The following is a 17916-nucleotide window of genomic DNA, read 5'->3' as shown; positions in this document are numbered from 1 at the left end:
TATAATGATAAAACAATCTATCCAGCTAGAAGATATAGCAATCATAAAAATATATGCACCTAATACTGGAGCACCCAGATATATAAAGCAAACTCTCTTAGACCCAAAGAAAGAAAAAGGCACTAATATGTTAATTATGGGTGATCCGAACACCCCTCCCTAAGTAGGGGACAGATCGTCTAGACAACGAATCAACAAAGAGACACAGGATTTAATCTACACCTTAGACAAACTGGACTGACAGATATATACAAAACATTTCACACACCAACTAAAGAATATACTTTCTTCTCATCAGCTTATGGAACATTCTTCAGGATAGACCACACATTAGGTCACAAATCTAGTCTCAGCAAATTTTTAAAAATTGAAATCACTCCAAGTATCTTCAGACCACAATGGACTAAAACTGGAAATGAATAATAAGAAAACTCTGGAAACTATACAAATATATGGACACTGAACAATGGGCTCCTGAATGACCTGTGGGACCAAGAAGAAATTAAACAGGAAATCAAGAAATTTCTTGCAACTAATGAAAATAAAGATACATCATACTGAAACCTGTGGGATACTGGAAAAGAAGTACTAGGAGGCAAATTTGTTGCAATAAATGCTTACATCAAAAGAATGGAAAGTCTTCAAATAAACAACCTAACACTATGCCTCAAAGAACTTGAAAGACAACAACAATCCATACCTAAAGGTAGTAGATGGAAAGAAATAATTAAGATAAAAGCAGAAATAAATAAAATAAAGACCATAAAACAAGCAAAAAATCAATGAAACAAAAAGTTGGTGTTTCAAGAAGATAAACAAAATAGACAAAACATTATCTAAGTTAACAAAAAAGAAGAGAGAATATCCAAATAACAAAAATCAGAAATGAAAAGGGAGATATTACAATCAATACCACAGAAATATGAAGAATCATTAGAGACTGTTATAAAGAACTCCATGGCAACAAATATGAAAATCTGGAATATATGGATAAGTTTCTAGACACATACAAACTACCCAGACTGAACCAAGAAGAAGTAGAAAACTTGAACAGACCAATATGAAGCAATGAGATTTAATCAGTAATCAGAAATCTTCCAACAAAGAAATGTCCAGATCCAGATGGCTTTAAAGCTGAATTCTATCAAACGTTCAAAGAGGAGTTAATACCAATTCTCCTCAAACTATTCCAAAAAATGGAAAGAGAAGCTATGCTCCAAAACTCATTCTATGAGGCCAATATAACTCTGATACCAAAACCAGATAAAGACACAAGAAAAAAAGAAAATTACAGGCCAATATCCTTGACGAACATAAGTGCAAAAATCCTCAACAAAATATTAGCAATTAGAATACATCAACGCATTAAAAAAATCATGCACCATAATCAAGTGGGATTCATCCAAGGGATGCAAGGATGGTATAACATACGAAAGTCAATAAATGTGATATATCACATAAACAAACTCAAGGACAAAGACCATCTGATTATCTCAATAGATGCTGAAAAAGCATTTGACAAAATTCAACATCCCATTATAATTAAAGACTCTCAATAAATTCGGTACAGAAAGAAAGTATCTCAACTCAAAAAAAGCTATTTAAGACAAGCCCACCACCAGTATCATTCTGAATGGGGAAAAACTGAGGGCCTCTCCCTTAAGATTAGGAAGAAGACACAGATGCCCATTCTCACCACTTCTATTTAAAATAGCACTGGAGGTACTAGCCAGAGCAATCAGGCAAGAGAAAGAAATAAAGGGAATCCAGATTGGAAAAGATGAAGTCAAACTGTCTCTATGTGTAGATGACATGATACAATATATCAAAAAACCTAAAGACTCTATCCAAAAACTCCTAGAGCTGATTAATAACTTCAGTAACGTTGAGGATACAAAATAAATGCTCCCAAATCAGTTGCATTTATATGCTCAAATAATGAACTAACAGAAAGAGAAATAAAGAAAGCAACCACATTTACAATTGTCATGAAGAAAATAACGAACTGAGGGATCAATTTAACCAAGGAGGTGAAAGATCTCTACAACGAGAACTACACACCATTTCTGAAAGAAATTAAAGAAACAAAAAGATGGAAAGATTTTCCATGCTCTTGGATTGGAAGAATTAACATTATGAAAATGTCTATACTACCCAAAGTGATCTATAGATTCAATGCATTCTCCATCAAAATACCAATGACATTCTTCACAGAAATGGAAAAAACAATCTTACCTTTCATATGGAATAACAAAAGACCCCGAATAGCCAAAGCAATCCTGAGCAAACAAAATAAGGCTGGAGGCAAAACACTACTTGACTTAAAATTTTACTACAAAGCTATAGTAAACAAAACAGCATGGTACTGGTGTAAAAATAGACACTCAGACCAATGGAGCAGAATTGAGAACCACAAAGCACCCCTCAGGTTTACAGCCATCTGATATTGGACAAAGGCAACAAAAATCTACATTGGGGAAAAGACTGCCTCTTCAACAAGTGGCACTCGGAAAATTGAACATCCATATGCAGAAGAATGAAACTAGATATGCACCTCTCACCATATACTAAAATTAACCCAAAAAGGATTAAAGACTTAAGTATAAGACCTAAAATTGTAAAATTACTGAAGGAAAATGTAGGTGAAACACTTCAGGAACTAGGTTTGGGCACAGACTTTAAGATATTCTCCCATTTGCAACTACATGGATGAGCCCAGAGAAACTTATGTTGAAATAATCAAAGCACAGAGGGATAAATACCACGTGTACTCACTCATATGTGGGAGCTAAGAAAGAAAGAAGGAAGGAAAGAGAGACCACAGTGGTGGCTTGGACTTGCAGAGGGAGAGAAAGTACCTTGGGCTACAAAGTAGAGTGGGGGGAACAGAGGGAGAGGGAGGAAAGATGGGGATATTTGGGAGGGGGGCACGGGGTACAGATGCAATTTCTGGTAATTGGTATGCTGCCAGTACGAATCTGGCCTTCATATCTTGGGCACAAGGGGTGACAATCTGCTTTGTATCTCATGAATATTCATAACCAATTTAAAACAATAGAAAATAAAATGGAAACATCCTACCTGATATGGCACCCTAAAATTATTGATTATTTTCATAATTATAGGATACTCTGAAAAACTATACAAACATAAAAGGATACAAACACGATTCAAAACGATGTCACTTTATGCAAAACTAGACAACCTTTGTTAAGAAATGCAATCAAATTCAAGAATATCACATAACACTTTCAGCTTAAAATGAGCCACTACTTCTTCAAAGCTAGGTCTCCAAATCTAATATATGCCTATATACTGCTTTCAAGAAAATTTTAATATGTGTATTTGTGAGTCTGTATGTATATACAAAGAATTAGGTCTGTGTGTTATGTGATTAGATATATGTGTGCATATGGGATTATGTGCCTATGGATATGAATATCTGTAAATATACATAGAATGTGTATATATATATGTATATGTGTGTGCACATACATACATTTGTGCATGAACATAATGGATTTATGTCTCTATGTATGAATGAATGTGGTATTTCTGTGTGAATTTGTGTACATGCAAAAACTGTGAGGAATGTTTGAAAGATGGAACACATATGGAGCAAGAAGACTAGTAGGTGGAGCTAGAGAGCTTGGGTGGATTAGTTGAGGGAGTCAGAAAGAGGTTAAAGGGCCACCTACAGGTCCCATCATTATGAATTTTGGAAAGGGAAGGAGGAGGCCAGAAAGGACCCCATGAAAAGGAAGGTAAGCTGCTCAGTGTTTAGCAGGAAAAGGAGGCCTCAATACTGAAAGGAAACTAACACACTAGTACTATACAGAAAGATGAGGAGACTTCAGCAGATGCAAAAGCTGGAGGAAGCCCAATGTGGCAGTCAGGACTAGACCAAAAACGGGGAAGACAAGGACCCCATACTCCAGGACTGAGGACACCTTCTCCCCCTTCTTCCCCTACCCGTCCACTACCACAAATCTCCGGATACTCACCTCCCAACTCTTGCAAACACTCACTCGGCTGGTCGCTGCTGATCCTCCTTCCCACAGGCTCACAGCGGAGGCAACAGCGAGGTGTCCGATTTGGGCACGTGAGGCCCGTGATCTCCGGCAGTGGACGCCAGGCAGGGCAAGGCCGTTGGTGGGTGCCAGAATGGACAGGGGGGAGCGATGAGATGGAATTCAGCAGAAGATAGATTGGAGGTGGGCGCCGGGCAAGGATGGGGCGAGCAGTGCTGTGGGCAACAGGAAAAGAGGGGTGGCATTAGGAGCTAGGCAAGGATTTAAAGGTGAACGCAGTAAAGGGTGGTGGGTGCCAGGGTAGCGGTTGGGGTAGGGACGGGGCGTGTGGGCAGCAGGCTGGGACGCTCAGGGCAGGAGAGCAGTGGGTACCGGTCAAGGTAGTGGAGGGATAGGTGCTTTACAGGGGGTCTGGAGTGGGCCCCTTGCAAAGACCAGGTAGCCTGCCCCCTTCTGCAGAGTTCTGAATCCCAGCCAGCACTATCACCAATCCAGCCCTTTCCCGCAGCCTCAAGAAATCTAAGAGGGAGAGCACTGCAGGCACGCAGCCAGGATTTCCAGCACTGCTGCCGGGCTCAGGGGGAACGTTTGGGCGCCAACGCCGGGTACATAAAGTTCACCTGTGGCATGTTGGATATTTCTCTCTATCGTCTCTCCTCCCCCTGCAGGCATGAAGACCCCCAACGCACAGGAGGCCGAGGGGCAACAAACTAGGGCAGCTGTGGGACGGACCACTGGGTCTGCAAACATGATGAAGAAAAAAGCCTCCCAAAAGAAGCAGAGGGGCAGACCTTCCTCCCAGCCCCGCAGGAACATCGTGGGCTGCAGAATTTCTCACGGATGGAAGGAAGGCGATGAGCCCATCACCCAGTGGAAAGGAACCGTTCTGGATCAGGTGCCTATAAATCCCTCTCTTTATCTGGTGAAATATGATGGAATTGACTGTGTCTATGGACTGGAACTTCACAGAGATGAAAGAGTTTTGTCTCTTAAAATTCTTTCCGACAAGGTGGCATCATCTCAAGTTAGTGATGCCAACCTTGCAAATACGATAATTGGCAAAGCAGTGGAACATATGTTTGAGGGTGAGCATGGTTCTAAGGATGAATGGAGGGGGATGGTCTTAGCCCAAGCACCTATCATGAAAGCCTGGTTTTATATTACATATGAGAAAGATCCTGTCTTGTACATGTACCAGCTTCTAGATGATTACAAAGAAGGTGACCTCCGTATCATGCCAGAGTCCAGTGAGTCTCCTCCAGCAGAGAGGGAGCCAGGAGGAGTTGTAGATGGTCTGATAGGTAAACATGTGGAATATACCAAAGAAGATGGCTCCAAAAGGATCGGCATGGTCATTCACCAAGTGGAAGCCAAACCTTCTGTGTATTTCATCAAGTTTGATGATGATTTCCATATCTATGTCTATGATTTGGTGAAAAAGTCCTGTTAGAGTGAAATTTGCCAGTTTCGTAGAGGCAAATGTATAATTTATAGACACGTGATAAATGTTGACTTTTCAGTGTATTGGAAGCTTAAGGTTTCCTGTTAACCCAACATCTTTGCCAGCATAACTGTTGTTTTGTTCTGAAAAATACAAATTTATGTGGACATGAAATGCTGTGTGTAAGCACTTTGTCTTGTGGAGAAGATTGGATGTGTTTGGTGGATGGGGCATGAGAGAAAGAACAGCTGTCAATTCAGACTGTGGATAAAGTTCAGCTAGTATCGTAACCAGTCATCTAAAAATGGAATGGGACTTAGCTGGTCTGGTCTGGAGGGGAGGAGCGGAAGGAACTAGAGATGGGCTATAGGGGAAGGGAGAGGAGGAGATGACTGTTTAGGAAGAGGTGGGGAGGGGCCGAAAGGGAAAGGCTTCCTGGTGGAGGGGATGAGCCATGAGAAGGAAACATTCAACTGGGAAGGGGGTGAAGGATAACGGAGAGTTAGTTCTTGGGGCTTAGAGGAAAACAGACAGAATAAATAGGGTAGAGAAGGGCACAAAGAAGCTTAGAAGATGTGCAGAATAAGATGGAGAAAGATGAAGTTGGCAGGGATCTGGAAAGTGGCTAAAGGATACACAAAAGGAGGGTCTACTCATGGGTTGGGGGGAAGGCGGAAGGGGAAGGACACTGAGAAAGGAGGAATTCAAATAAGAAAGACTGACAGAGAGAGTGAGAATACAGAAAAAGAGATGTGGGGAGTGGGGCCTGAGAGGGATGGGAAGGCCCAGGAAAAAGTGGGACTTCTGGCAGTATCCACATTGTCCCCCCTGGCCCTGTACACCAAGGAAGTGGCAACTGTCAAAGAAGCCAAATGCACTGGAGGTTCCCTAGAAGGACATTTTGACAAGGATGACTCAGACGAGTTAAGCAGGAGTCAACTTTATACCTATAAGTCTTTTCTTGTTCCAGGGAGCTCAGGGCACACCTGCCAAGCAGAACACCAACCCCCAGCCTAGACACACTAAGGTGGTACTCCATAAGCAGTGGGCTGTGGCTGCCTCCACGTTTCCCAGAGGACCCAGGTGCAGTAAATCTTGGACCTGAAGGTCCTGGATCATTTCTCCTACACTGGGTAAACAACGCTGGTAGAGAATGGGTTAGTGGGGCTCTCAGAACTTAAGCGATGTGTCACCTTGTGTTTGGTAAGTATTTTATCCAGAAAAAGGGAACCTTGCTGAACCCAGGTACAGTGGTCCCATCACTGCTTTTCCTCTTGCTGGAATGTTTCTTGCCTCCCTAGAGAGGAGGGACATCAGAGGATTAAGCCTAATGCCTCTCTCCAGGGCATGGGAAGTACTTGCCTGTCCATGCTTCTTCCAGCAGCTTCATGAAACCACAGGTGGCTCCAACCAGTGCTCCTCCAACGGGAGGCCTGCTGCTCCCAGAAGCCCCATTCTGGCCAGACCCCAGACAAAGCCAGTGGCTACTAACCCCTCATGGGGATTTCGTGGCCAGTCTTGTCCACCCCAAGCTCACAGGGAGCTGTGATGACAGTTTGTGCAGCTCTTTGTCTCTAAGTGAGGTAGATACCATGGGCAGTCAGGCTGGGAGTTGTGACTTTGTACAACTAACTCCTCTTGCTATATAGTATAGTATCACATGGAGGGGTTGTGGTTGGTGGGGACAAGTGGTGACCCCCCCCAAATGTCACTCAGAACTATGGTGTTCAATGCACGGGTCTGCGTTCTTCTCTTCCTCCTCTCCTTGCCTTTCCCCAGTCCTTCTCCTGAAGTCCCTCTCAAAATCCTCACCGGGTTTTTTGTTGGTTTGTTTTCTGTTTTTTGCATCCTTTCCCTTCACTAACCTATACCTCTGCCCCCAAAGAAAGAGTGCTGGGGACTACCTGTTGCCCAGGCTTCCCTAGCTCCATGTGTAGTGCGGGGAGGCATGGAGCTTCCAGGAGTTGAAAGAAGGTGGTAAATCCAGTTCATTCTCTCCACCTGACATGACCTGAGGCCGATTGCCTCAGGAATTACACAAAGCAGGCCCACCTGTCTACAGCAGGGATCAATATTATTTCATACATCACACAGTTTAGTCCAGCAAACACCAGCAGGCTGCCCAGAGGCCAATTTCAGCCAGCTGTCATGTTTGTTCTTCATGTATTTATTGTTTTCTACTTTAAATTAGGTACTTTAGACACCTGGGAAATTTCACATTATGAAAATCCGTGTTTCTGGCTTCTCTGGAAAATGAAAATAAAACAAAACAAAACATGAGGATTAGGGCCCACATTCCAACAAGGATACAAGCAGCTGAGTCTGAGGTAGGGCTCAGCCCCCTTTAGACTCAGAATACCCTCTCCACTTGGCCACACCCCCAGCAGGCCTGCTTCACTCTAATAAAATGTACAGCTGTCCTTTGCAGGCATTTGTGTTTGTAACTTTTACGCTAAACCCAGGGAAAATTGCCCCTTTTTGACGTGCTTTGACCCCATTTACTTTTTAATTTATTTGTTTTATCTTCATCCTACAAATAACTTACTTTGGGTGGGCTCTCTGCCAGGCACTATTCTGGGCACAGGTACTGATGACATAGTAATGAGCAAAATAAACAAATAATGATAAAAAAAACTCTAACCCTCATAGAGTTTTTATTTTAGTGTCAGAGACAGAAGTCAAAGTAAATAAGTAAACATAAAGTATTTTCATAGTGACAAGTGTCGAGAAGAAAAAATAAAGCAAGAATGGGGAAATGAAATTCCACAGAGGAGGCTGAAGTGAGATAGATAGGGAAAGACCTCACTGAGAGAGAACTTGGATTTTGAGTAAATACCTGAAGGCCGTGAGAGAACTGGCCCTGTAGCTGTCTGGAGAAGGAGCATTCCAGGTACAGGGACAGCAAGTTCTGAGACCCCATCAAGGAGATGGCCTGTTGGAGGAACAGGGAGGATGCCAGCATGGCTGGAGCTGAATGAGCAAGGTAGAGAGTAGCAGTAGGTGATTTCAGAGAGGTAATGGGGCTGGGGGAGAAGCAGATAGCTTAGAGCCCCTGTGGATTCTAGAATGGAATTTTTCTTTTACACTGAGTGATGGGGAGCCATGTGTGTACTTACAGCAGGAGAATGACAGGATTTGTCTTATATTTTAACAGGATCACTCTGGCAGCTCTCAAGAATAGTCTATGTCAGTACAATTTTGGGAAAATGAAGGTTAACTTGGAGGCTATTCCAATAATGCAGGTAACAGTTACTGGTGATTTGGACCAGTATGGTGGCTGTGGGTTTGTTGACAATTGGTTGAGTTCTGGCTATTTTCTGAAAGTGTATCTTGTAGGACTTTTTATTAGATAAAAAGAGAATTACAGTAGAAGAGAAGATTGATTTTCTATTAGGTGCAAGAGAAGTATAGTAGGAGTCAAGGACAGTACCAAGCTTTTTGGTCCTCTTTTGGAGTTTTCCTTAAGACAGACAAACTCCAAAGGAAAACCGTAGACACTTTTGGGCTCTTACTGCCTATATTGTGTGTACAGTGATGATGAGATGACTTCTGGAGAATAAGAAACTTATCCAAAGAACTTTTGGTAAATTCTTTTTGTCAGCTTCACCTCTTTGTCTGTGGTGTGAGTTTCATCACGTATCCCTTTTGCTGGAAACCATCATGAACTAAAAGATGCTATTTTGGCAATGGGGCTGCACGTACCCCAAAAAGAGTTTGTGGCTGGGTTAAAAGAGTAAGTGCAGGATTTAACACAATTGGCTGTTCAAAAGGTGATAGGGTTAAGATTTGGCTTGAACTTGTATCCTGCCTGGATAAAAGGACATATGCCTATATTAAAGTAGAATTCTTCAAAATGCATTGCCTTGACTGCATCCCATTCCTCATTTCTCAGGTGGTATTGTTATTTCTGAGTATAATAAACAAGTTAAAACGGAAGAGAGTATGGTATTAATGATTAGTGATGGGATTATACAATCAGGCTTGGTTTGTACACACATTACCATTAGAGATATGGTCAGAATCCCCTAACCGTTTCTCTAGGTCATTATCGGAAAAAGATACAAGATGCCACTCTGGAATACCAAAAGTCTTCTTTCCTCTCTTAGAGATCGCAATATATTTCCAAATAACCCACATCCTGTATTGACCTTAAAGAAGTAATGCTAGGTCTAGGCATATCTGTAACAGTTATGCCTTCCCTCTCAGATTGAAACTGTACCACCTGTGAAGTTTCAGAGGACTAATAAATAAAACTATTTTTCTCTTTGCTAGTTTTTAACCATTTGAGAGATTGGCATAATAATCACACAAATAGAGCTCAATATATCTCCTTTATAATTGATGAAAGCTGAATTGGAGGACATGCTTAGATATGGGGCCACAAGAACTTCCTCATACTTCACCCAGTCACAAGCAGAGCTGGATAACTGTAGACCTCCCATATAGGAACAGGTGTCCTTGGCCCACAGAGCATACTCTATGTTTGAGAGTAAACTGGAGAATCTTCTGACCAAATAAATAGATCCAAGAGATAAACAAAAAGGTTTCTAACATATCCAACTCCTCTCAAACTTTCCAGTTAGAGAAGTCATTGGAAGATACAAAGCCAGGGAAATGAGGGTCCTGTTTGACAACCACTCTACACGTACCTTGGTAAGAGAAACAAATGGAATTTCTCAACTTTGTGCAGTAAATATGTTGCACAATATACCTGAGCATAATTTGCAATGGGTTATAGTTCAGATGGTAAATATTTTTAGTGTTGCTTTAATGTCCTTTTAAAATCAATTCCAGAGGCTTCTGAGATAAACTATGAACTGCTAACCTTACTCATTTAAAGAAGCAAAAGTATATATTGAAGGAGAGGTCTCATAAAGTGAGAACACAACACAACTGAGTCCCCTAAAATCTTCTTGTCTCCATAATGAAGGAAGAAAACTATATCACTTGCTGAACACAGGAGTAGCTAAATAAACCCACTCATTTAAAAGAGACTAAAAAATGGGTACAAAAATATTCTTTCACTAAAAAGAACTACGCTTTAAAATGTTGGATAAAATATTACAGACCTCTCTTTAAATGTTATAGCTGAGCTTTAAAGGTTGTGAGGGAAATCTCCAGGTAGCAACAATTAAAAGAGAACTGAAAACAAGAGCAGTAAGCACATGACCTCTTGCTTTGGCAGCATGGAGAGAGAAGAGTAACAAAAAGATTTGGAAACGAAGGTAAGGCCTTAATCTGAGTAAACTGGGTTTGGGGAACTTAAGATCTTCTCAAATTTCTGCCAATTCTCCACATAATAGCCAGAATTATCCTTTAAAAATGCAAACCATATTATATCACCCACTGGCTTAAAACACTCCAAAGTCTCCTATTACGATTAATACACAATCCAATCTTCATGCCTTACCCTGCTAACCCTAGATTATGTATTCTCAAACTGAATGATACTGTCCCCGGAAAGAGAAAATTGATCCTTGGTGTGAGAGGTAAAAAAGTCTTAGGTATTATGTGGAATATACTAAAAAGCATATGTACTTCACAGGGTCTGGTTTTCCAAAGCTTTGCAGTTTCAAATATTGGACCTTGCAAGGACTGGAAATTACCCTCAGGCTGTAAGTCTCTGTTGCAAGGTAAGGCTTGTGGCACAGCAGGTTGCTGGCTCAAAGACAGACTAGTTACTGATTGTTATGTAAAGATACTGAGAAATTGCTGTTCAGAATGAATGCTTGCTAGGATCAAACTGTTGTTGATAGGACCACTTAATTGCCTTACTGGAATGTCATCTGGCTTGTTTCACTGAAAGTTACCAGCCTATATTGTTAAACTATAACCCCACCTATATCTCTTTCTATAACTTCCTGGTCTGGAAAATAAATGCAGAAAGAGAACCCCAACTCAGTGTTAATTTCCCAAATGGAAGGGTTGGCTCTCACTTTAGCATTCCCAGGGAGATTAACCACTTCGGGGCCTCTCACTGCTCAGTAGAGATGGGCTTTGAGTAATCCTTTCACCTCCGTGACCCAGGGGAAGAGTGGGTGACAAATCTGTGGGGGGCAAAGCAACACAAAGCAACAAAATGGTGCCTTGTGTGAGGACGTTCTCCATGGATCGGAGACTGACCTGCCAAGCATTAGAGAGTAATAGGACGTCTGATTCATCCCAGCAAGGGAGTCCCTAATAAGGTAAATGCATCTCAGTAAGGGAATCACAGGTGGCTTTGGATTAGCAACTGCACGCCTGCGGCAGGTCAAAGTTATGCTTTTTCAACCCTGGTGATATTTTTTTGTTTTCTTTACTTTTAAAATATGGATAATTCTTTAATGAAAGGGGAGACTGAACATACATTACAACTCCAATGTCTCCTTAAAGCAGCAGGCTATAAGTAACTGAATGGCAGCTTGTAAAACTGTTAGTGGATATTAAACAACCACGTCCTTGATACCTCAAGGAAGGAAGCCTTAACATAAAAATTGGGGAACAAATTGGGCACTGTTTAATTATGCAATGGGTCTCATTAAGGCTTCCCACCTAACAACTAGGAATCTATGTCCAGTCGCTCGGAGACCTATCCAAGACCTTAACAAAGAACTAATACATGTTTATGTCACCAAAAAAGGATAAAACTTAATCTTTGCCAGTGACTGAGAGAACTTTAAATTGGACAATCTGAAGTAAAAGAAGTTAACATTTCTTTACAGTGTTGGTATTGTTTGAGCATGTTTTTCTTTCTTATCTGCACAATGCTTCTCTCCTTTCTTAAAAGCAGTGGTTCTTTTCATAACTGCATGTGCTACTCTTTTTCTCTGAAGGCTCTGGAGTTTTATGAAGAAAAGCAGCCATGGTGCCAACCAGACCCCTTTTGGGTCTACTGCTCTTCTCCTAAAAACCTGAAGAGTCAAATGGTTTCATCTCTGATTGGTGGCTCAGCTCTTGAGCTCAGTAAGCTGTTTGAGAAACAAAAACTAGACTAAAATCTACCTGTTTAACTAGATGGTCTCAAATTTTCTGGCATCCACTTGGTTATCTTAAACAGACTTCTAAATTCTCTTCTAGTCTCATCTATGTATTTCTTCACAAAATTCTATGGTAAAATTTCTATGCTATCTTCTTAAAGGAAGAAAATCTTCTCTGCATCTTCTTGAAAAGGTTTGCATACTTTGCTTTACAATATAGATTTGTTATCTTGCTTGCTTTAAGGCAAGGTGAAGCCTCACCAATAAGTCTTTTAGAAATAACACAATCTAAACCTGACTGTCCTTGTCACTAGTGAGCTTTTTTTACATCTTAAAACTTGTAAGATCCTTGTTTGTTCTTGTTGTTTATGTCTGCATATATGCGTGTATAAGCTGTATGTTATGTCTATATGTTCATATCTGTTTGTGTAATCGTTTTATGTGCAAGGTACCAAATTGGCTTATAATTAATGTGCACTCATTAAATAAATAAGTATAATTTTCAAGTTCACATGACTTAAATCTTCTAAAGTTTTGATAAATTTATTTTCAAAATTTGATTCAAACCTTTTACTTAAATTTGTCTCTAAGTCATTATGTCTCCTTGTTATGTCAGCTCTGCCTCCCGGCCATGCTGGGAGAGACAATATCTTTTAGACATAGATAGTGAATACTGCCTTCTGCCTCTCTGGATTCCACATGGCTCCAAATGCCACGTGGATACCTGGAACCTAAAATGGCTAGTGAAAAGAAACCTATGCCAAATATCGCATAAGATTTAGTTGACATTAACTGATAAGGGTATAAATCTAATACACCAAGTTTTTTGCCGGGAAACCATAAATATGTATTTGGTAAATTTAGCTAAAACTAAAACTGGGCTTTGTATGACTTGCTCTGAAAAATGGATGCCTATTTACTAACCTGAATGTATAAAATGTTCTTATCAGCACACATTGCTGACTGGGTTTACTAGTCAAACAGGATTACTAAAGGTCTTTTCACTTAACTGCTCTTAATACAAAATTGTAAAAGGTTTTCTTTGTCCCTCAGATAACTGGTTTAAAAAACTTATTTCATGATAAGTTCTTGTGCTCTCTGCCTTTATCACTTTGGTTTTATTTTTTGTAGTAATTTGTGATCTTATTCAACTAAATGTTTTAAGCCTTTTGTTATTTAACAAAGCTTTCCAACATGAAATTCTGAAAGGTTAAAATAATTTTGAGGAATTCCAAGGGCCCTGGAGTTTCTCAAAGGATATGTAAAAGATGTATCAAAACTAATTGGCTTATTTAATAAATTAGACTATATGGGAAAGCATTGTCAGTACTAAAGTGTTATGAATATGTATACCAAAGTCTTGTAAGGTTCTTAAATATCTGTGTCTTGATATAAATGCTACCGGTCATAACCTTGGTTTAATTATAATTTTATGTCTTCAAATATTTCATGAAAAAAAAAAAAAAACCTCTGATAGGTACAGTTTCCTGACAAACTTTGAGTTCATAGCTTTAAACTGAAGTTCCAAAATTCTGATGAAGAAACTGATGGGTTTGTAAAATTATTCACAAAGGTCAAAACAACAAAAGTTAATTAGTAAATTAACTAAAAAGTGTTATGGGTTTTTACCATTTCCTTATTTTAAAACACTGCTGATTCTCCTAATGTTTTTCCAAATGTAAGAAAACTCTCCCTCTCTCTTAAGCTACCTATAACTAACAACAGTTTGGTAAAATGTCATTTAAAACAGACATAAAAGCATTTGTTTTCTCCGTATTTGATTCCCCCCCCCCAAATTTAGTAACTTTAAGTATTCTCATGATTATTATGGCAATATGGCTATTTTTATAAGTTCAATGAAAATTAAATATCTCTCTTATTATAACAGGATATAATTTAAAACTTTGGATATAAGACAGCATGTCTCATTTCCAAGTTGCTGATCTCTTTTATGTTGCCCTAAAAATTTGGCCTGGTGCTGCTTCATCCTGCTGTTCATCTTTCCCCCTGAAGTGGGACAGACAGATCTTCACCTGGGAAACAGCATTCCCAGCAACGTGGAACAGATCACTGAAAGAAAGTGAGCTGAGATGCTTCTTTCTATCATCACTTGGGAAAGAGCCTTCCCAACACCAAGAGATTTATGCAACGAAAAGTAAGAACTTTTCAATCTAGATATTGATCATCAATGCTTTTATGAAGAATGCCTTGATCATAATGGGGGAAATAACGTCTTCTCTACAAAAGCAGTTCTCTAAATTTTCCTGGCCTTAAAGAGGGTGTTTGTAACTTGGATGAGACATCCTATTCTTAAGCAAAAGACTTGTAATTAATCAAAAAATTGACAAAAGACTAGATGCTTTGGAAATAGTACATCCTGGACAGTTTTAACATTAACAAACTCCCTGAACTCAGAACCAACTATTTTATGGACCATTCTGGAGTTTCAACAATTACTAATTACACCCAATTCACAGCACCCTGATGCTGCTTCCACCCTGAGACGATGACATCATCAGTCCTCACCTGAAGTAAATTAAAAGAACTTGCCATGCTAAATGAAACTTTGCTTTAACAAAATGCTTTTTGTCTTAGCTATGCCAACCTGATCTATAGCTTTTGTTTTTCCTTTTAAATAAATAAAATGGGGGAGATGTGGAATATACTAAAAAGCATATGTATTTCACAGGGCCTGGTTTTCCAAAGCTTTGCAGTTTCAAATATTGGACCTTGCAAGGACTGGAAATTACCCTTAGGCTATAAGTCTCTGTTGCAAGATAAGGATTGTGGCACAGCAGGTTTCTTGCTCAAAGACAGACTAGTTACTGATTGTTATGTAAAGATACTGAGAAATTGCTGTTCAGAAGGAATATTTGCTAAGATCAAACTGTTGTTGATAGGACCACTTAATTGCCTTACTGGAATGTCATCTGGCTTGTTTCACTGAAAGTTACCAGCCTATATTGTTAAACTATAACCCCAACTTTGTTCTCTTCCAGTAACTTCCTGGTCTGGAAAATAAATGCAGGAAGAGAACCCCAATTTGGCATTAATTTCCCAGCGAAGGAATGCCTCTCTCTTGAGGGTTCCAGGAGATTAACCACTTCGGGGCCTCTCACTGCTCAGTAGAGATGGGCTTTGAGTAATCCTTTGCATCTCCGTCACCCAGGGGAAATGGGGTGACAAATCCGTGGGGGGCAAAGCAACACAAAGCAACAGTATTACAATGGTTCGTGGCCCTCCAAAGCTCAACAGTATCTGACAAAATCTTAGTCCCTAGAATTTAATCACTCATGTTAAGTTTTCTTGGATATTACATGAATAGCATTATCATTAAGCTCATGGAAGATACATAAAATGTATGCAAGACCCAGCACTATACAACCATGACTAATAGATGGCTGTAATTGCTTATTTTCAATGTCATGTGTCAAGAAGTGGCCTATCTGTGCCTATTGGCTGCTGTTGACTGTCTATATGTTTGATCCTCAGTGTACTTTTGTGTGATATGGGCTTTGAAAGTCAAATAGAAATAATTTATATTTAATTCTACAGAAGTTATTTAATCCTATCATCACTTACATCAAGTACTAAAAAGAAAAACTGTTGATGATGTATGAGTGAATATCTAGCAGCTAGTCAAAACTTATTTTCTCATCTCAATCAAAAATAAAGTTAAGATAAAAATAACTTTTAAGAAATTAATTTTTTCAAGTGGTTTACTTTTCCTGAAAAAATGTTTAGAATATCATTTTATAATTTGATTACATTATTATATATTTATATAAATTGCTTTTTTGCATATGTAATTTGACAGATTATAACTTATATAAATAAGTAAATTCCATTAAAAATCACTCACCTATACACAAGTACTTCAGAATTTTTGTGGAAAAATAAAATTGAAAGATAATACTAATCTTTCCATGAATTTTATGAAGGCCCCCTTCTACAGTTACACAAGTTAGATATTAATCACTTTCTAATTTTTATTTAACTTCTATCTTCAATTTTGATTCATTCTTCTACATAAAGCTTGCTATTTTTATGTACAAAGCACAGATACACATGCATTTATTGGATAGATATACATCAGTGGTATTAAAATTTTATGAGAGGACAATTAGAAAAAAATCTTTAAAAGCCTTCTACTGGGGAGGGGACAATAACAAAAAAAAGAATTAAAAAACAATGTTCTAGATCTCATTTTTTTCTAATTCAGTCATGATCTTCTTTACACTATACTCGTATGCTATAACCGTACTTACATTCTCTGTTCTCAAAGACAACAAGCTCATTTCTACCTGGAAGTCCTTGCACTACAGTTATTTCTTACTCCCCGAGCTTTTCATAACTTTTCATAACTGGTTGCTTCTCAAATTTAGATCCTGACTCCAGTGCCACCTGTTTGGAGATTCTCCCCTTCTGCCTTATAAACTTTGTTTTTCTTTTTCTGTAGTATTCATCAATATGTGAAGTTGTTTGTTTATCAGATTATTTGTTATTTTCTGTCTTACTTCACTAGAATATAAACTCTGAAAGCAGGAACCTTGTCTGTCTCATTCAATAGAAAAGGGTCTGGAACATAGGACATGCACCATAAATATTTGATGAATAAACAAATTATTGCCTAACAATTTTATATTTTCAAAAAACTTGTTATAAATCCTGTTTGAATTTGCTGGGTTTTTTTTTTTTTTCCCTGTATTTGCCAGAGCTTTTCTTTCCAATTATTTTGTTTATTAACAACACTTACACTTAAGTTTTGCTATATTGCCAACAAATTTTATTTTATTTTTCTAAATTTATTTTATTTTGTCAATATACAATGTGGTTGATTATTGTGGCCCATTACTGAAACCTCCCTCCCTCCTCCCTCTCCCCCCTCCCTCCTCCCTCTCCCCCTTCCCTCCGAACAATTGCCTTTCTGTTTGCTTGTCATATCAACTTCAAGGAATTGTAATTGTTCTGTCTTCTTCCCTCCCCCAAACAGTTTATTTCTGCATTCATTCATTTATTTTTAGCTCCCACAATAAATGAGAACATGTGATATTTATCTTTCTCTGCCTGACTCATTTCACTTAATATAATTCTCTCTAGGTCCATCCATGTTGTTGCAAATGGCAGTATTTCATTCGTTTTTATAGCACAATAGTATTCCATTGTGCAGATATACCACAATTTCCATATCCACTCATCTGATGGTGGACATTTGGGCTGGTTCTAACTCTTAGCTATTGTAAATAGTGCTGCAATGAACATTGGAGAACAGGTATACCTTCGATTTGATGATTTCCATTCCTCTGGGTATATTCCCAGCAGTGGGCTAGCTGGGTCATATGGTAGATCTATCTGCAATTGTTTGAGGAACCTCCATACCATTTTCCATAGAGACTGAACCATTTTGCAGTCCCACCAACAATGTATGAGAGTTTCTTTCTCTCTGAAAACTTGCCAGCAAATCATTCACAGTCTTTTGGATATTAGC

General features: G+C 39.1%; 1 protein-coding gene across 1 annotated transcript; it reads left to right on the top strand.

The window, feature by feature from the left end:
- Positions 1 to 4067: 4067 nt before the first annotated feature.
- On the top strand, positions 4068 to 5545 carry LOC134367136 (spindlin-2). The gene is made up of 2 exons (XM_063083775.1): positions 4068 to 4152; positions 4700 to 5545. Exon 2 carries the CDS (start codon positions 4702 to 4704, stop codon positions 5479 to 5481), a length of 780 nt encoding a protein of 259 aa, XP_062939845.1. The 5' UTR covers positions 4068 to 4152; positions 4700 to 4701; the 3' UTR covers positions 5482 to 5545.
- The last annotated feature ends 12371 nt before the right edge of the window (positions 5546 to 17916 follow it).

The sequence above is a fragment of the Cynocephalus volans genome, chromosome X (assembly GCF_027409185.1).
Source record: "Cynocephalus volans isolate mCynVol1 chromosome X, mCynVol1.pri, whole genome shotgun sequence".
In the NCBI taxonomy this organism is placed as follows: Eukaryota; Metazoa; Chordata; class Mammalia; order Dermoptera; family Cynocephalidae; genus Cynocephalus; species Cynocephalus volans.
The sequence above is the reverse complement of the archived record's forward strand: the minus strand, read 5'-3'. Positions and strand labels throughout refer to the sequence as shown.

Coding starts and splice junctions, on each gene's coding strand:
- LOC134367136 (XM_063083775.1), top strand. CDS start 4,702: ATGAAGACCCCCAACGCACAGGAGGCCGAGGGGCAACAAACTAGGGCA.